Source organism: Salmo salar, unplaced genomic scaffold, assembly GCF_965601325.2.
Source record: "Salmo salar unplaced genomic scaffold, fSalSal1 ptg000432l, whole genome shotgun sequence".
NCBI classification, from domain to species: Eukaryota; Metazoa; Chordata; class Actinopteri; order Salmoniformes; family Salmonidae; genus Salmo; species Salmo salar.
The window spans coordinates 4184110-4202209 of NW_027675387.1; the positions used below are offsets into that span (position 1 = coordinate 4184110).

Consider the following 18100-nt stretch of genomic DNA (forward strand, 5'->3'; position numbering starts at 1 on the left):
TGTCTGTGTCTCACTGTCTCTGTGGCTGTTTCTGTCTGTCTCTGTGTCTGTCTCTGTGTCTGTCTCTCTGTCTGTCTGTGTGTCTGTCTCTGTCTGTCTGTCTGTCTGTCTGTCTGTCTGTCTGTCTGTCTGTCTGTCTGTCTGTCTGTCTGTCTGTCTGTCTGTCTGTCTGTCTGTCTGTCTGTTCCTGTGTCTGTATGTCTGTCTCTGTCTGCATGTCTGTGTCTGTGTGTCTGTGTGTCTGTGTGTCTGTCTCTTTCTGTCTCTGTCTGTATGTCTGTTTCTGTCTGTGTGTCTGTCTCTGTCTGTCTCTGCCTGTCTATCTGTGTGTCTTTCTCTGTCTGTGTGTCTTTCACTGTCTGTCTCTGTCTGACTGTGTGTCTCTGTCTCACTGTCTCTGTGTCTGTGTGTGTCTCTCTCTCTGTCTCTCTGTGACTGTCGCTGTCTGTCTATGTCTGTCTCTCTGTCGGTGTGTCTGTTTCTGTGTGTCTGTATGTCTCTGTGTCTGTATGTGTCTGTCTCTGTGCCTGTATGTCTCTGTGTCGTTCGCTGTCTGTGTGTCTGTCTGTCTCTGTGTCTGTCTGTCTGTCTGTCTGTCTGTCTGTCTGTCTGTCTGTCTGTCTGTCTGTCTGTCTGTCTGTCTGTCTGTCTATCTCTATCTGTCTGTGTCTGTCTATGTCTGTGTGTATTTCGCTGTCTGTGTGTCTGTCTATGTCTGTCTGTGACTGTCGCTGTCTGTCTATGTCTGTCTCTCTGTCGGTGTGTCTGTTTCTGTGTGTCTGTATGTCTCTGTGTCTGTATGTGTCTGTCTCTGTGCCTGTATGTCTCTGTGTCTGTATGTGTCTGTCTCTGTGTGTCTGTGTGTCTGTATGTCTCTGTGTCTGTATGTGTCTGTCTCTGTGCCTGTATGTCTCTGTGTCTGTATGTGTCTGTCTCTGTGTGTCTGTGTGTCTGTATGTCTCTGTGTCTGTATGTGTCTGTCTCTGTGCCTGTATGTCTCTGTGTCTGTATGTGTCTGTCTGTCTCTGTGTGTCTATGTGTCTGTCTGTCTCTGCCTGTCTCTGACTGTCTGTCCCGCTTTCTGTCTGTTTGTCTCTCTTTGTCTGTATGTTTCTGTCTGTGTCTGTCTGTCTGTGTCTCTGTCTATCTCTTTCTGTCTGTCTGTCTCTGACTGTCTGTCCCGCTTTCTGTCTATGTCTGTCTGTTTGTCTGTCCGTACTCACTCACTCCCTGGATGAGGAGATGTAATCTCATGTTTTGTCCACAGAAACCAACAGGAGAGATCAGAGTCAGAGATTCTCAGTGGTCAGTCTTCCCAGAGTCATCAAACAGACCTGGACTCCATATTCAGTGTATGTGGTCCTGTTATGTACATTTGTTTTTGTTTACCTCAAGTAAAGTTTCTTTCAATCATTCATTAATGTGTTGATGAGAAAGCATTTATTCTCTTGCTTAACTTATTTACTTGATTTATTTTAGTTGCTTGAAGAGAAAATGATGACATTTGTGAAGAACGAGCTGAAGATGTTCAAGAGGATTCTTAGTCCAGAACTCCCAGAAGGCTTTGAGAGTCAGAAGCAGGATGAGGAAGTGGTGGATGCTGAAGATGAGAAGCAGGAGAGCAGTGCCAGAGAGGGGGCTCTGAAGATCACACTGCACGTCCTGAGGAAAATGAACCAGAAGGAGCTTGCTGACACACTGGAGAAATGTAAGATCTGTCTGCCTCATGTTGAATGCTGTTTTATAACATTTAAAAGCTGTAGCTAAAGTACAGCTAAAGTAGCTGAGTAACTCAATGATATTGTAGCAGCCTTAACACAACATCTAGTGACCTCATCAAGTAGCAGAAGGGATGTGTTGTGTTGATTAATTTAGAGAGACAGAGAGAGAGACAACATTAATAATACCATCAATAATACCAATAATAATATAATCAGTCACACCAGTCTGGAATGCATTATGAAAACACTTATACAGACAGTTAAGAGAATAAATGATTATAATTTAAAATGTTATAACAGTCCTACAATACTGTAGACATTAAAGCAGATGTAATATTAATATCCTCTGTGTTATTTCTTCATTCAGATGAGCTTGCTGAGATTTGCCAACGTGAACTAAAATCTAATCTAAAGAACAAGTTTCAATGTGTATTTGAGGGGATCGCTAAACAAGGAAACCCAACACTTCTCAATAAGATCTACACAGAGCTCTACATCACAGAGGGAGGAACAGGAGAGGTCAATAATGAACATGAGCTGAGACAGATTGAGACAACAACCAGGAAACAAGCAAGACCAGAGTCTGCAATCAAATGTAACGACATCTTCAAACCCTTAACTGGACAAGACAAACTTATCAGAACTGTGCTGACAAAGGGAGTCGCTGGCATTGGAAAAACAGTCTCTGTGCAGAAGTTCATTCTGGACTGGGCTGAAGGAAAAGCAAATCAGGATGTCCAATTTGTATTTTCATTCCCTTTTCGGGAGCTGAATTTGATGAAAGGGGACAAAAACACTTTGATTGAACTTCTCAATCACTTCTCAATGGAAACAAAACAATCAAGAATCTCCAACTACGACAAGTACAAAGTTCTGTTCGTCTTTGATGGTCTGGATGAGTGCCGACTGCCCCTAGACTTCCAGAAGAACAAGATCTGTTGTGACGTCACAGAGTCAACCTCAGTGGATGTTCTGCTGACAAATCTCATCAAGGGAAATCTGCTTCCCTCTGCTCTCCTCTGGATAACTACCCGACCTGCAGCAGCCAATAGGATCCCTTCAGGGTGTGTTGACCAGGTGACAGAGGTACGAGGGTTCAATGACCCACAGAAGGAGGAGTACTTCAGAAAGAGATTCAGTGATGAGGACCTGGCCAGCAGAATCATCTCACACATAAAGACATCAAGGAGCCTCCACATCATGTGCCACATTCCAGTCTTCTGTTGGATTTCTGCAACAGTCCTCGAACACATGCTGAAACATAAGACAGAAGAGATGCCCAAGACTCTGACTGAGATGTACACACACCTTGTGGTGTTTCATACCAAACAGAAGGATGAAAAGTATCTTGGGGAAGAAGAGACAGGTCCACACTGGAATAAAGACAGCATTCTGTCACTGGGAAAACTGGCTTTTCAACAGCTTGTGAATGGCAATCTGATTTTCTATGAAGAAGACCTGAAAGAGGCTGGCATTGATGTCAATGAAGCCTCTGTGTACTCAGGATTGTGCACACAGATCTTTAAAGAGGAATGTGTTCTGTACCAAGACAAGGTGTACTGCTTTGTTCATCTGAGCATTCAGGAGTTTCTGGCTGCTGTGTATGTGTTCCTCTCATTCATCAACAACAATGAGAATCTCATGGACAAACAGCAAACAAAGTCCAGCATCTTTTCTCTGCTGTACAGAGACAAGTCTGAAGTTACTGTCTACAAGAGTGCTGTGGATAAAGCCTTACAAAGTGAGATGGGAAACCTGGACCTTTTCCTCCGCTTCCTTCTGGGACTCTCACTGGAGTCCAATCAGAAGCACTTACGAGGTCTACTGACAAAGACAAGAAGCAGCTCACAGAGCCATGAAGACACAGTGAACTACATCAAGGAGAAGATCAGGGAGAATCCCTCTCCAGAGAGGAGCATCAATCTGTTCCACTGTCTGAATGAACTGAATGACCATTCTCTAGTGCAGGAGATCCAAAGCTACCTGAGCTCAGGAAGTCTCTCAAAACCCAACCTGTCACCTGCACAGTGGTCAGCTCTGGTCTTTGTGTTGCTGACTTCAGAAAAGGAGCTGGATGTGTTTGACCTGAAGAAATACTCCAGATCAGAGAAAGGTCTTCTGAGGCTGCTGCCAGTGGTCAAAACCTCCAGAGCTGCTCTGTGAGTAAATAAAATGACATTTAACTAATCATCAGGAAGAAATATTCAGTTTAGAGAAAAATATGTATTATAATATGTATATAATATTATATTGAATAACATATTGAATCAGATATTCAATCTAGTATTACAATATGACCATACAATTCTAGGAGACGGAAGATGAATCTATATGTTGTGTGGGAGAATAAACCAAATGCATCTTCCATTGTCCTTCTACACTACTGGTGTTAAATTAACAGTGTGTTTGAAGTCATGATGATCTCTTTGCAGGCTGTCAGGCTGTGGAGTCACAGAGGGAGGCTGTGCTTCTCTGGTCTCAGTTCTCAGTTCAAACCCCTCACACCTGAGAGAGCTGGACCTGAGAAACAATGACCTGAAGGATTCAGGAGTGAAGCTGCTCTCTGCTGGACTGGGGAATCCCCACTGCAGACTGGAGACTCTGAGGTCAGTATTCCTGTAGTTGGTCAACAAGTGATAACTGTTCACCAGATCCACATGTGTTTACCAGGCACACATAGTACACACCATATGTGTTTGGACAGTGAAGCTTACAGTTTTAAATGTGGTGCTATGATCCAGCATTTTGGATTTGAGTTGTTTCATATTAGGTGACCTTACAGAATGTCACCTTTTATTTGAGGGTATTTTCATACATATCTGTTTTACCGTTTAGAAATTAAAGCACTTTCTGTACGTAGTTCTCCCATTTGAAGAAGTCTTAAACCTGTTAGGGCTAGGGGGCAGCATTTGCACGTCTGGATAATTTTTTTTTACCCGATTTAATCTGGTTACTAATCCTACCCAGTAACTAGAATATGCATATACTTATTATATATGGATAGAAAACACTCAAAAGTTTCTAAAACTGTTTGAATGGTGTCTGTGAGTATAACAGAACTCATTTGGCAGGCAAAACCCTGAGACATTTTCTGACAGGAAGTGGATACCTGATGTGTTGTATTGACTTTAAACCTATCCCATTGAAAAACACAGGGGCTGAGGAATATTTTGGCACTTCCTATTGCTTCCACTAGATGTCACCAGCCTTTACAAAGTGTTTTGAGTCTTCTGGAGGGAGATCTGACCGAACAAGAGCCATGGAACGATGATGTCCCATTAGACACCTGGCGCGCGAGTTCATGTTGGGTACCCTCGTTCCAATACGTTATAAAAGAGTATGCATTCGTCCACCTTGAATATTATTCATGTTCTGGTTAAAAAAGGCCCTAATGATTTATGCTATACAACGTTTGACATGTTTGAACGAACGGAAATATATTTTTTCCCCTCGTTCATGACGAGAAGTCCGGCTGGCTTAGATCATGTGCTAACGAGCCGGAGATTTTTGGACATAAATGATGAGCTTTTTTGAACAAAACTACATTCGTTATGGACCTGTGATACCTGGAAGTGACATCTGATGAAGAGAATCAAAGGTAATGGATTATTTACATAGTATTTTCGATTTTAGATCTCCCCAACATGACGTCTAGTCTGTATCGCAACGCGTATTTTTCTGGGCGCAGTGCTCAGATTATTGCAAAGTGTGATTTCCCAGTAAGGTTATTTTTAAATCTGGCAAGTTGATTGCGTTCAAGAGATGTAAATCTATAATTCTTTAAATGACAATATAATATTTTACCAATGTTTTCTAATTTTAATTATTTAATTTGTGACGCTGACTTGACTGCCGGTTATTGGAGGGAAACGATTTCCTCAACATCAATGCCATAGTAAAACGCTGTTTTTGGATATAAATATCAACTTGATAGAACTAAAAATGCATGCATTGTCTAACATAATGTCCTAGGAGTGTCATCTGATGGAGATTGTAAAAGGTTAGTGCATCATTTTAGCTGGTTTTATGGTTTTGGTGACCCTGTCTTTGACTTGACAAAACATTACACACAACTCTTGTAAATGTACTGTCCTAACATACTCTAAATTTATGCTTTCGCCGTAAAACCTTTTTGAAATCGTAAAACGTGGTTAGATTAAGGAGATGGTTATCTTTCAAAGGGTGTAAAATAGTTGTATGCTTGAAAAATTTGAATTTTGACATTTATTTGGATTCAAATTTGCCGCTCTTGAAATGCACCTGCTGTTGATGGAGTGCACCACGGGTGGCACGCTAGCGTCCCACCTAGCCCATAGAGGTTAATTATTTGGACAAATTCCCTTATATTGTATTAAAGTAGTCAGAAGTTTAGTATTTGGTCCCATGTTCCATGCCTGCAGTGATTACATCAAGCTTGTGATTCTACAAACTTGTTGAATTCATTTTTCAGTTTGTCTTGGTTGTGTTTTGGATGATGTTTTTCCTAATAGAAACTGAATGGTGAATAATGTCCTGTCATTTTGGAGTCACTTCACTTGTATTGTCAGTAAGAATAGAAGATGTTTCTGAACACTTCTACATTCATGTGGATGCTACCATGATTATGAATAATCATGAATGAATCGTGAATAATGATAAATGAGAAAGTTACAGAGGCACAAAGATCAGACCCCCTTTGTTATTGGTGTTATTCTGTATACTTCTGGCCCTTCTTTGGACACTGTGTTAACTAACCTCCAGACGAGCTTCAATGCCATACAGCTCTCCTTCCGTGGCCTCCAACTGCTCTTAAATACAAGTAAAACTAAATGCATGCTCTTCAACCGATCGCTGCCTGCACCCGCCCGCCTGTCCAGCATCACTACTCTGGACGGTTCTGACTTAGAATATGTGGACAACTACAAATACCTAGGTGTCTGGTTAGACTGTAAACTCTCCTTCCAGACTCACTATAAGCATCTCCAATCCAAAGTTAAATCTAGAATTGGCTTCCTATTTCGCAACATAGCATCCTTCACTCATGCTGCCAAACATACCCTTATAAAACTGACCATCCTACCGATCCTCGACTTCGGCGATGTCATTTACAAAATAGCCTCCAATACCCTACTCAATACATTGGATGCAGTCTATCACAGTGCCATTCGTTTTGTCACCAAAGCCCCATATACTACCCACCACTGCGACCTGTACGCTCTCGTTGGTTGGCCCTCGCTTCATACTCGTCGCCAAACCCACTGGCTCCAGGTCATCTACAAGACCCTGCTAGGTAAAGTCCCCCCTTATCTCAGCTCGCTGGTCACCATAGCAGCACCCACCTGTAGCACGCGCTCCAGCAGGTATATCTCCCTGGTCACTCCCAAAGCCAATTCCTCCTTCGGCCGCCTCTTCTTCCAGTTCTCTGCTGCCAATGACTGGAACGAACTACAAAAATCTCTAAAACTGGAAACACTTATCTCCCTCACTAGCTTTAAGCACCAGCTGTCAGAGCAGATTACTGCACCTGTACATAGCCCATCTATAACTTAGCCCAACTACTTCTTCCCCTACTGTATTTATTTATTTAGCTCCTTTGCACCCCATTATTTCTACTTTGCACTTTCTTACACTACATATCTACCATTCCAGTGTTTTACTTGCTATATTGTATTTACTTTGCCACCATGGCCTTTTTTGCCTTTACCTCCCTTATTTCACTTAATTTGCTCACATTGTATATAGACTTATTTTTCTACTGTATTATTTACTGTATGTTTGTGTAATACCCTTGTTTGAACCAAGTATTGAGTTTATTTGTTATAATTAATTGGTATTATATTTAAAAGATGATTGAATTGCTCCTAAACTGTAATGTTGTTAATGCATTATGCTTTTTAAATAAATATTTATTTAATGTATAAGTGAATAGTTTGTTTTACTTTGAAGTTTACGTTTTGACCAATAAGGTCGCTTGTTAAGTTGTTGCCAATGGGAGTTGACCTGGTTAACGGGAGGAAAAAAGACGTTGGTGAAAGGATGGACGTTTTACCTCAGGACGGTTGGTGAAGAAAAATTATAAAAGAAGACGACAGAACTACAACAAAACCCATAGCTACTAAGACATGAAGGGAAATACATGTTTTATTTAATAAAAGACTTGTTATAATTTAGTTAAAACTTAGTAAAGACTGAAGCTACCGTCTCGTCGTGGAGGTATTAGCCAGCCTAGAGGTTAGCCTAGCATCGTGCGACACCGGGAGATAATGGCTTGGGAAGCTTAACGAGTTCGTGTTGCCATGGGGATATCGGTTTCTGCTAAGGAGTACTGTCTGCATGGGTAGCTGTGCTTGCCTTGGACTTTGTGAGGAAACCTGCATGGAACTGCCATACTTCGCTGAGGGAATATCTACCAAGTAGTGAGTAACCACAATGTGAGGTGCTTATAAATAAATACATTGGTAATGGTGAGAGGTTAGCATGTTTTGTTGTAGCCTCTGTTATTGTAATGGTGAGAGGTTAGCATGTTTTGTTGTAGCCTCTGTTATTGGTAATGGTGAGAGGTTAGCATGTTTTGTTGTAGCCTCTGTTATTGGTAAAGGTGAGAGGTTAGCATGTTTTGTTGTATCCTCTGTTATTGGTAATGGTGAGAGGTTAGCATGTTTTGTTGTAGCCTCTGTTATTGGTAATGGTGAGAGGTTAGCATGTTTTGTTGTAGCCTCTGTAACTCTCTCACTCATTATTATTCATGATCTTTCTCAATCATGGCAGTCACAGGCTTGATGTAGTCATTGCAGTCAAAGAATATGGGACCAAACACTAAATTTTTGACTAATTTAACACACTTTAAGTGAATTGGTCCGAAAACGTATGACTTCTTTAAATAGGGGGACTAGATACATAAAGCGCTTTCATTTTTCTAAATGGTGAAACAGATATGTATGAAAATATCCTCATATAAAAGGTGACATTATATACTGTCACCTCATATGAAACATTTGATCTGAAATCCAAAATGTTGGAGTTTAGAGCCACATTTAAAATGTTATCTTCACTGTCAAAATAGATATGTGTGGACTGTATACTCAATACAATCTAAATCTGATACCTCACTGTCTGTCTTTTGACTGATACTGATTTTAAACTGGTCTGGTCAGTCTACTCAAATATTTGTATTATACATGTTTCTATCTGCAGGCAAAACGTTGATAATCTGTAATTTATAATATGATACATCTGTCTGTCTTTTGACTGACATGATTTGTCTCTTTGCAGGCTGTCAGGCTGTCTAGTCACAGAGGAAGGCTGTGCTTCTCTGGTCTCAGCTCTGAGGTCAAACCCCTCACACCTGAGAGAGCTGGACCTGAGCTACAATCACCCAGGAGACTCAGGAGTCAGACTGCTCTCTGCTGGACTGGAGGATCCACACTGCAGACTGGAGAAACTCAAGTATGTAGAGGGTTTATGTCAATGTTCATATCAGACATGTTTGACTTTTCAGGCTAGTTAAGACAAACATTCTGACCACCACTTGGACAAAGTTATGTGTGTGTGTCCTGTGTGTGTGTGTCCTGTGTGTGTGTGTCCTGTGTGTGTGTGTCCTGTGTGTGTGTGTCCTGTGTGTGTCTAGTGTGTGTGTGTGTTCAGGTGTATCTCTCAATGACTGTCTGTTCTTCTGCTTACCGCTACAGTGTGGAACATGGTGGAGAGAACAGAATGAAACCTGGACTTAGAAAATGTGAGTGTTGACTGCTGTGAAGAATATGACTAAGAATAAGTCTTAATTCAAGTTAATTCAAAGACCACCATCATTACTGACTTGGTCATATTAAATATCAGCTGTAGTTCTACAGAAGCACAAATCAGGGTCACCAAAATTTACAAAGAGTTGCTTTGACTGTGTGTGTGTGTGTGTGTGTGTGTGTGTGTGTGTGTGTGTGTGTGTGTGTGTGTGTGTGTGTGTGTGTGTGTGTGTGTGTGTGAACATCTATATTAAATGAATTAGTGAAAAGTGAGTAAACATTCTAATGTGAATGATGATTTCTAATATTGTGTCTGGTTTCATCCATCAGATGTCTGTGATCTCACACTGGACCTAAACACAGTAAACAGACTCCTCTCTCTGTCTGAGGAGAACAGAAAGCTGACATGTAGGAGAGAGGAGCAGCCGTATCCTGATCACCCAGAGAGATTTGAGGACTGGAGACAGGTGCTGTGTAGAGAGGGTCTGACTGGGCGCTGTTACTGGGAGGTAGAGTGGAGTGGGATAATGGGGGCTGGTATAGGAGTGACATATAAAGGAATCAGCAGGAGAGGAAGGGGTGATGACTGTTGTCTTGGATACAGTGACAAGTCCTGGTGTCTGTTCTGCTATGACAACAGATACTCTGCCAGGCATAATAATAACTCCACTACCATAGACGTCCGCCCCTCCAGCTCCCACAGAGTAGGAGTGTATCTGGACTGGTCAGCCGGCACTCTGTCCTTCTATAGAGCCTCCTCTGACACACCGACCCACCTGATCACATTCACCTCCACATTCACTGAGCCCCTCTATCCAGGATTTAGGGTTAATTATGTTGGCGACTCAGTGTCCCTGAAATAATAACTGGACACACACACACACACACACACACACACACACACACACACACACACACACGGACACACGGACACACACACACACACGGACACGGACACACACACACACACACACACGGACACACACACACACACACACACCGGACACAGACACACACACTGGACACAGACACACACACACACACACACACACACACACACACACACACACACTGGACACACACACACACACACTGGACACAAACTGGACACACACACACACACACACTAGACACACCAAACACACAGGACACACACACACATACACACACACACTGGATACACACACACTGGAAACAAAATGGACACACACACACTGGACACAAAATGGTCACACACACACACACTGGACACACACACACACACACAAACCAGACATAAACTTGACATACACACACACTGGACACAAAAGGGACACACACACACATTCTGGACACACCCATACACACAAACTGGACACACACTGGACACACACACACACTGGACACAAACTGGACACACACTCACATAAACATACACTGAACACACACACCCAACACACTCACACACCACACACACACACACACTGGATATACACACACTCAACACACACACACTGGAAACAAATTGGACACACACACACTGGACACAAAATGGACACACACACAAACTGGACATACACAAAATAGACACACACTCTCAACACACACACTGAACACGTACACTGGACACACACACACACACACACACACACATTCTGGACACACACACACACTGGACACACACACACTGGACACAAACACACACACTTGTAATGGCTGGAGTGGAATAAGTGGAATGGTATCAAACACGTGGTTTCCATGTGTTCCATTTCATTCACTCTGTTCCAGACATTATTATGAGCCGTCCTCCCCTCAGCAGCCTCCTCTGGTATGTACTGTCCTGTATGTGAGAGAGATCCAACAAGGAATTACAATGTATGTATTACTTTTAATACCTGCAAATGGCAAATAAACTACTGGAACTCCTTATGAATGTCTGCAGCCGACAAGAGGTGAAAATATTACCGGAATATTCTGCAAAATGTTGATGAAGACGTCACTCAATCCACCCAAAACAACATGCAGTCTTTCCACAAGACTCCCATGAAGTTATAGTGTGACGTTATGAGTCGACGTTAAAGTAACATTCTCACAACATACTGCACTTGTTTTAGATGTATCCTCTGTTTAAACATTTAAACTCTTACAATAACACTGTTAAAATACCAATGTGATCATTTCTTGTCTTTTATGTTGGAAAAACAAGTTGTACAATTATATGTGGACATACGCTCCATAGTTGTACAAGTATACATGGATATATTGTACTTTTCATAATAAAACATACTTGAAACAAGAAAAAGCATGTTCATTGTGAAAACAATTTTGTTATTGATTTTTACATTGCCTGTCTCATGTTGACGTTTGTCATGAATCTTGACCTGGAGGCAGAACTGTGCGATTTCCTCTAGATATGTCAGCTGCAAAGTCAGAATTGGCTGTGGAAAATGTTGTTTTATGGTCTTAATTTAAGGGAAGGATTAGCAGTGTGGTTAGGGTTGAGGTTAGGATTCAAATTGGATTGTATTACTTTGTGCCTGTGCCAGCTAGGGAATACTTTGCTGAACTGCCTCCAGGGCAAGATTCATGACAATAAATGCCAACCTGCCTCCAGGACAAGATTCATAACAATAAATGCCAACCTGCCTCCCAGTCGTCCCCTCCTTATCTTTACAAGACTGCAAAACATGCAAGCTAGTGATGTGGGGGTTCTCTCATAACCCTCAGTCCCCAGGTGGGTAGATGGCAGGTTGAATAAAGAGAAGCTAGTGATGTGGGGGTTCTCTCATAACCCTCAGTCCCCAGGTGGGTAGATGGCAGGTTGAATAAATAGAAGCTTGTAATGTGGGGGTTCTCTCATAACCCTCAATCCCCAGGTGGGTAGATGGCAGGTTGAATAAATAGAAAACAATAGGCTACATAAAACAATCCATAAATGTATAATTATTATGTAATTTACACAAAACATTAAGGACACATTTCTTTCCATGACAAACTGACCAGGCATAACTCAATATTAGGAAGGTATCCTTAATATTTTGTCCACTCAGTGGCTCTGACCCTTTACCTAACAGTCAATCCTCTTTTCCAGGAAACCTTCTTTAAATTTCCCCAAATGCTTCCACACTGCTGCTCTCTCACAGCTGCTCCAGGACCTCTTGGGTTGAGGAGTCATTCTCTTCTAACCTGATCACAGCTGCTCCAGGGCCTCTTGGGTTGAGGAGTCATTCTCTTCTAACCTGATCACAGCTGCTCCAGGGCCTCTTGGGTTGAGGAGTCATTCTCTTCTAACCTGATCACAGCTGCTCCAGGGCCTCTTGGGTTGAGGAGTCATTCTCTTCTAACCTGATCACTAACAAAGAAAAGATTCAAACAAATAAACATGATGGTCCAACATAATGAGGGGGGGGGGGGGGTATAGGGAAGGTAGGGGAGAGGAGGGGGTATAGGGAAGGTAGGGGAGAGGAGGGGGTATAGGGAAGGTAGGGGAGAGGAGGGGGGTATAGGGAAGGTAGGGGAGAGGAGGGGGGACTTCCTCCATGTCAGGTAAGCAGCCTCCAAGTCTACCCTCACCAACTGACCAGACTGAGTGAGTTCTGAACATCCCTCTGTCCTCTGATGCTGTGTCCAAGTCTTCTTGGGTCTTTCTGGTGTCTCTGTCTTGACTCTTTAGTGAGTTTTTTCAGTTCTTTCCCAGGCTGCCTGAAAAACACAAAAAGATGGCAACTACATAAGAGTTATAAACTATCAAAATAAAGAGAATCCCACACTCCATATATAAACTCCCAGTCATTTATTGGGTATTTACCAACGTTTCAGCATCACTGTGCCTTCTTCAGGGTGATGTCATCAATACTTGAACCAGGTTATGTAGAAAAACAGTGCAATTAGTGCAAACAATGACAATAGAGAGGGGTGTGTCATAATGATTAAGTTAATTACAATGAACTAATGAAACTGTTAAAAAAAACAATAGTTTATGGCATATTAAATATAAAAAAATAGTAGGGTATATTATATATATCCGGCTCTCCATGTAATCTGATTCATTATGATATAGGATCAGGTCCCCCCTCTCCATGTAATCTGATTCATTATGATCTAGGATCAGGTCCCCCCTCTCCATGTAATCTGATTCATTATGATCTAGGATCAGGTCCCACCTCTCCATGTAATCTGATTCATTATAATCTAAAATCAGGTCGCCCCTCTCCATGTAATCTGATTCATTATGATCTAGGATCAGGTCCCCCCCTCTCCATGTAATCTGATTCATTATGATATAGGATCAGGTCCCCCCTCTCCATGTAATCTGATTCATTATGATCTAGGATCAGGTCCCCCCCTCTCCATGTAATCTGATTCATTATGATCTAGGATCAGTCCCATCTCTCCATGTAATCTGATTCATTATGATATAGGATCTTTTTATTTTTATTATTTGACCTTTATTTAACCAGGTAGGCCAGTTTAGAATAAGTTCTCATTTACAACTGCGACCTGGCCAAGAATAAAGAAAAGCAGTGTGACAGAAACAACAACACAGAGTTACATGGAATAAACAAGCGTACAGTCAACACAACAGAAAAAAGAAAGTCTATATACAGTGTGTGCAAATGGCGTGAGGAGGTATGGCAATAAATAGGCCGTAGTAGCAAAGTAATGACAATTTAGCTGATTAACACTGGAGTGATAGATGAGCAGATGATGATGTGTAAGTAGAGATACTGGTGTGCAAAAGAGCAGCAAAGTAAATAAAAACAATATGGGGATGAGGTAGGTAGATTGGGTGGGCTATTTACAGATGGACTATGTACAGCTGCAGCGATCGGTTAGCTGCTCAGATAGCTGATGTTTAAAGTTAGTGAGGGAGCAATAAGTCTCCGCCTTCAGCGATTTTTGCAATTCGTTCCAGTCACTGGCAGCAGAGAACTGGAAGGAAAGGCGGCCAAAGGAGGTGTTGGCTTTGGGGAATGAACAGTGAGATGTACCTGCTGGAGCGCGTGCTACGGGTGGGTGTTGTTATCGTGACCAGTGAGCTGAGCTAAGGCGGAGCTTTACCTAGCATAGACTTATAAATGACCTGGAGCCAGTGGGTCTGACGACGAATATGTAGCGATGGCCAGCCGACTAAAATGACCTGAGTTGCAATCATGAAAAAAAACTACCCGGCCTTCATGGTTTGACATTGAGAACATTGGGAGAGATGAGAGCTGACGTTTTAGTAAATGTGCAGATTACGTATCTCAGTCACAGACAAGAAGCTCAATTAAGACATTATCTTCACCACTGGGACTGGGGACAACAGGACCACAGGCCAAATAATACAGCTCAACACTTCCACACTACCACAGTGAGTAGAATCAGGCTTCAGAACAAAGAAAACTTGCAAAATTATTAATGATGAATTGTATTAGACGTTATTAGACATTTCTGTTGTTGAGGAGGATGGGAGACCCACAGAGACGTCAAAATGTGTTTCTAAAATCGTCAAAGAGTAATTATTTTAACCTAAAGCATTTAATAAAGACACTTACAGTACAATATTATGGGGAATAGGAATGAGAGGGCTACTTACACCATTTTGGGAAGGGATCACAGCAGTGATTGAATGAGGGTATGAGGCATGAGTTGAGGTGTTCAGAGACTTGACCAGTGCAGGACAGGATTTGACTGGGAAGACAATAACACAAAAACACTACACAGTGAGACAAAAGAGCTAAGAATGAGTTACTCCAAGCAAGGAGTCAAATAGATGTGTAATAATGTGATTGTGATTGTGATTGACTCTACATAAAGTAATGAGAGAAAAATTGACAGGGGTTCCCTCACTGTGCTTAGAGAGGAAACATTCAATGTGCCAGTGGATGAGGGGGCCACATGAGACGTGGCTTCCAGTTCATGTGAGGAGGTAGTTGACAATGGTAGTGGAGTGGTCATCGCTTGTTAAACCATGGAACAGGAGGGGACTCAGCTGGAAATACAGACAGCAGATACGTTCCCTTGAAGCTGAGCCATCGTAGGTTTGAACAACAAGTTTGTCCATGAAGATAAACACGGAATTCACATCTCGCCCACTTGACAAATCAAAGTAGCCCAAGAAACTTTTTCTGAATAAAGCCCTAATCATCCACATACAGAACCTGACAATAACTGAGAACGGCAAGCAGACTGGTGGCAACCATAGGTCCCAGAGTGGGGGGGGGGATTTTTTTGCACTGGGGCCCAGAGTTTGTCCTTATCTGTTGACCTAACCAGGAAAACTCTGGACCCTATAAGGTATGACAGTGATGAATCAGTTGTAAAAGGTTTTGTAAGGGCTCTGATGGAACCAGTTTTAACTAAATCAGGGCACATGGTTTTAATAACTCTTAGTGCTCGCGGACCGCTAGAAAAACATCTACGACAACATCCGGTGAAATTGCAGAGCTCCAAATTCAAAATAGAAATATATTAAACATTCATGAAAATACAAGTGTCATACATCATTTAAAAGCTTAGAATCTTGGCAATCGAACTGCGTTGTCAGATATCAAAAAGGCTTTACGGTGAAAGCATAGGTTTCGATTATCTGAGGACAGCACCCCACAACAACATATTTTCCAAACAAGCACAGGCGTCACAGAATCCCAAATAGCGATAAAATAAATCACTTACCTTTGAAGATCTTCCTCTGTTTGCAATTCCAAGGGTCCCAGCTACAGAATGAATGGTTGTTTTGTTCGATAAAGTCCTTCTTTATATGCCAAAATAGTCTGTTTAGCAGGCGCCATGACTTCAGAAATCCACTCCTTCAACATGCAGACAAAGAAGTTCTAAAAGCTACCAGTAAATTTCGTCCAAACAAGTCAAATAACGTGTCTATATCATCCTCAGGTTGTCTAAAATGTAAATAAACTATAATATTTAATACGGAAAGTACTGTGTTCAATAGGAATGACAAATTCGCAAGTGCGCACCCTCTCCATCGCGCGCAAAAACACTGAAGTGACCCAAGCAGTCAGCTCACTGAAAGTGTAAATATTTATTTATTTTTCAAAATAGAAGCCTCAAAACCTTGAATAAATACTGCTGACATCTAGTGGAAGCTATTATGAATTGCAATCTGGGTGACAGACATAGGAGTTTTCAATAGCTTTACAAATATGAGCCTGTTATTTTATTTATTTATTTTTTGGTCGGATTTTCTTTGGGTTTTCGCCTGCCATATCTGTTCTGTTATACTCACAGACATTATTTTAACAATTTTGGAAACGTCAGAGTGTTTTCTTTCCAAATCTACCAATTATATGAATAGCTTCTGGGCCTGAGTAACAGGCATTTTACTTTGGGCTCGCCAGACTCTCTGAACTTCCGAAAACTGCCCCCTAGCCCTAAGACGTTTTAACGGTCCTCACACTGTTAATGCTCTCATTTCATAGATGCGTACTGCTCACCTTTTCATCTCGTAATGAATAATGTGGAAATTGAGCAAGTTGAGGTGACTAAACTGCTTGGAGTAACCCGGGATTGTAAACTGCCATGGTCAAAACATATTGATACGACAGTAGCTAAGATGTGGAGAAGTCTTTCCATAATAAAGCCCTGCTCTACATTTTTAACAACACTATCAACAAGGCAGGTCCTACAGGCCCTAGTTTCTACCTTCTGTCATGGGACTTCTGTTCCCAATGTTCATAAACCGAACTTCAATTAAACTACTCAGTCTGCCCCCCAGAGGGTGTAAGATTCTGGTTGAATGAAGCAGACAGAGAGCCAGCCTACAATTGGTCAGAATGTTTATTTACGAGAGCTCTGAATATCATACAATGTACACAGCCTTTTATACCTGACATTTGGTCATACCATATGTCATACCCCTTACAAATGCCCCTCCTCTTCTTTAACACTGTCAATGCTTATTTACAAGTCTTCTCCATCTCATACATTGCTTATCATATCCTGCCCCATGTTACATAATCTACTGCAAGCCTAAAGGTTTCTCCCCTCCCTGGGTGGGGAGACCTTTTTCCTGTTATCAGTTTCACAGTGGTCACAAGTTGTCTGCTGTCTGGTTACTTACATTGCTAAATCATTAACCTCTTGGGGCTATGTGGGACGCTAGCGTGCCACCCGTGGTGCACCCTATCAACAGCAGGTGCATTTCAAGAGCGGCAAATTTGAAACCAAATAAATGTCAAAATTCAAATTTTTCAAACATACACTCTTTGAAAGATAAACATCTCCTTAATCTAACCACGTTGTCCGATTTCAAAAAGGCTTTACAGCGAAAGCAAAACATTAGATAATGTCAGCAGAGTACCAAGCCAGAAATAATCAGACACCCATTTTTCAAGCTAGCATATAATGTCATATAAACCCAGAAGACAGCTAAATGCAGCACTAACCTTTTACAAACTTCATCAGATGACACACCTAGGACATCATGTTACACACAGCATGCATTCTTTTGTTCAATAAAGGTCATATTTATATATAAAAACAGTATTTTACATCGGCGTCTGAGTTGACTAACTATTTTCCCCTCAAATGCGTCCCGGGAAACAGTGCATAATTCCATTTATTACTATTCGAAAACAATTTTTTTAATTTATATTGTCAATCTAACATTTATAGATGAATATCTCTTGAGAACACCTGTCATACCAGATTTTAAATTAACTTTACTGGGTAATCACACTT

The 18100-nt window shown here is 41.6% G+C and overlaps 1 protein-coding gene and 2 long non-coding RNA genes across 3 annotated transcripts; 2 read left to right on the forward strand and 1 right to left on the reverse strand.

Annotated features, from left to right (window-relative positions):
• Positions 1-1952: 1952 nt before the first annotated feature.
• LOC145876075 (NLR family CARD domain-containing protein 3-like) lies at positions 1953-4671 on the forward strand. The gene is made up of 3 exons (XM_082971848.1): positions 1953-1980; positions 2089-3880; positions 4154-4671. The coding sequence occupies exons 1-3, from the start codon at positions 1953-1955 to the stop codon at positions 4341-4343; spliced, it is 2010 nt and encodes a 669-aa protein (XP_082827974.1). The 3' UTR covers positions 4344-4671.
• A 4203-nt stretch (positions 4672-8874) lies between these two features.
• On the forward strand, positions 8875-10628 carry LOC145876128 (uncharacterized). Its single transcript, XR_014391428.1, has 2 exons — positions 8875-9435; positions 9770-10628. It is a non-coding gene; the product is annotated as an uncharacterized LOC145876128 (long non-coding RNA).
• A 2078-nt stretch (positions 10629-12706) lies between these two features.
• LOC145876107 (uncharacterized) lies at positions 12707-15997 on the reverse strand. Its single transcript, XR_014391416.1, has 3 exons — positions 15251-15997; positions 14997-15091; positions 12707-12758 (listed from the first exon to the last, which is right to left on the reverse strand). It is a non-coding gene; the product is annotated as an uncharacterized LOC145876107 (long non-coding RNA).
• Positions 15998-18100: the final 2103 nt, after the last annotated feature.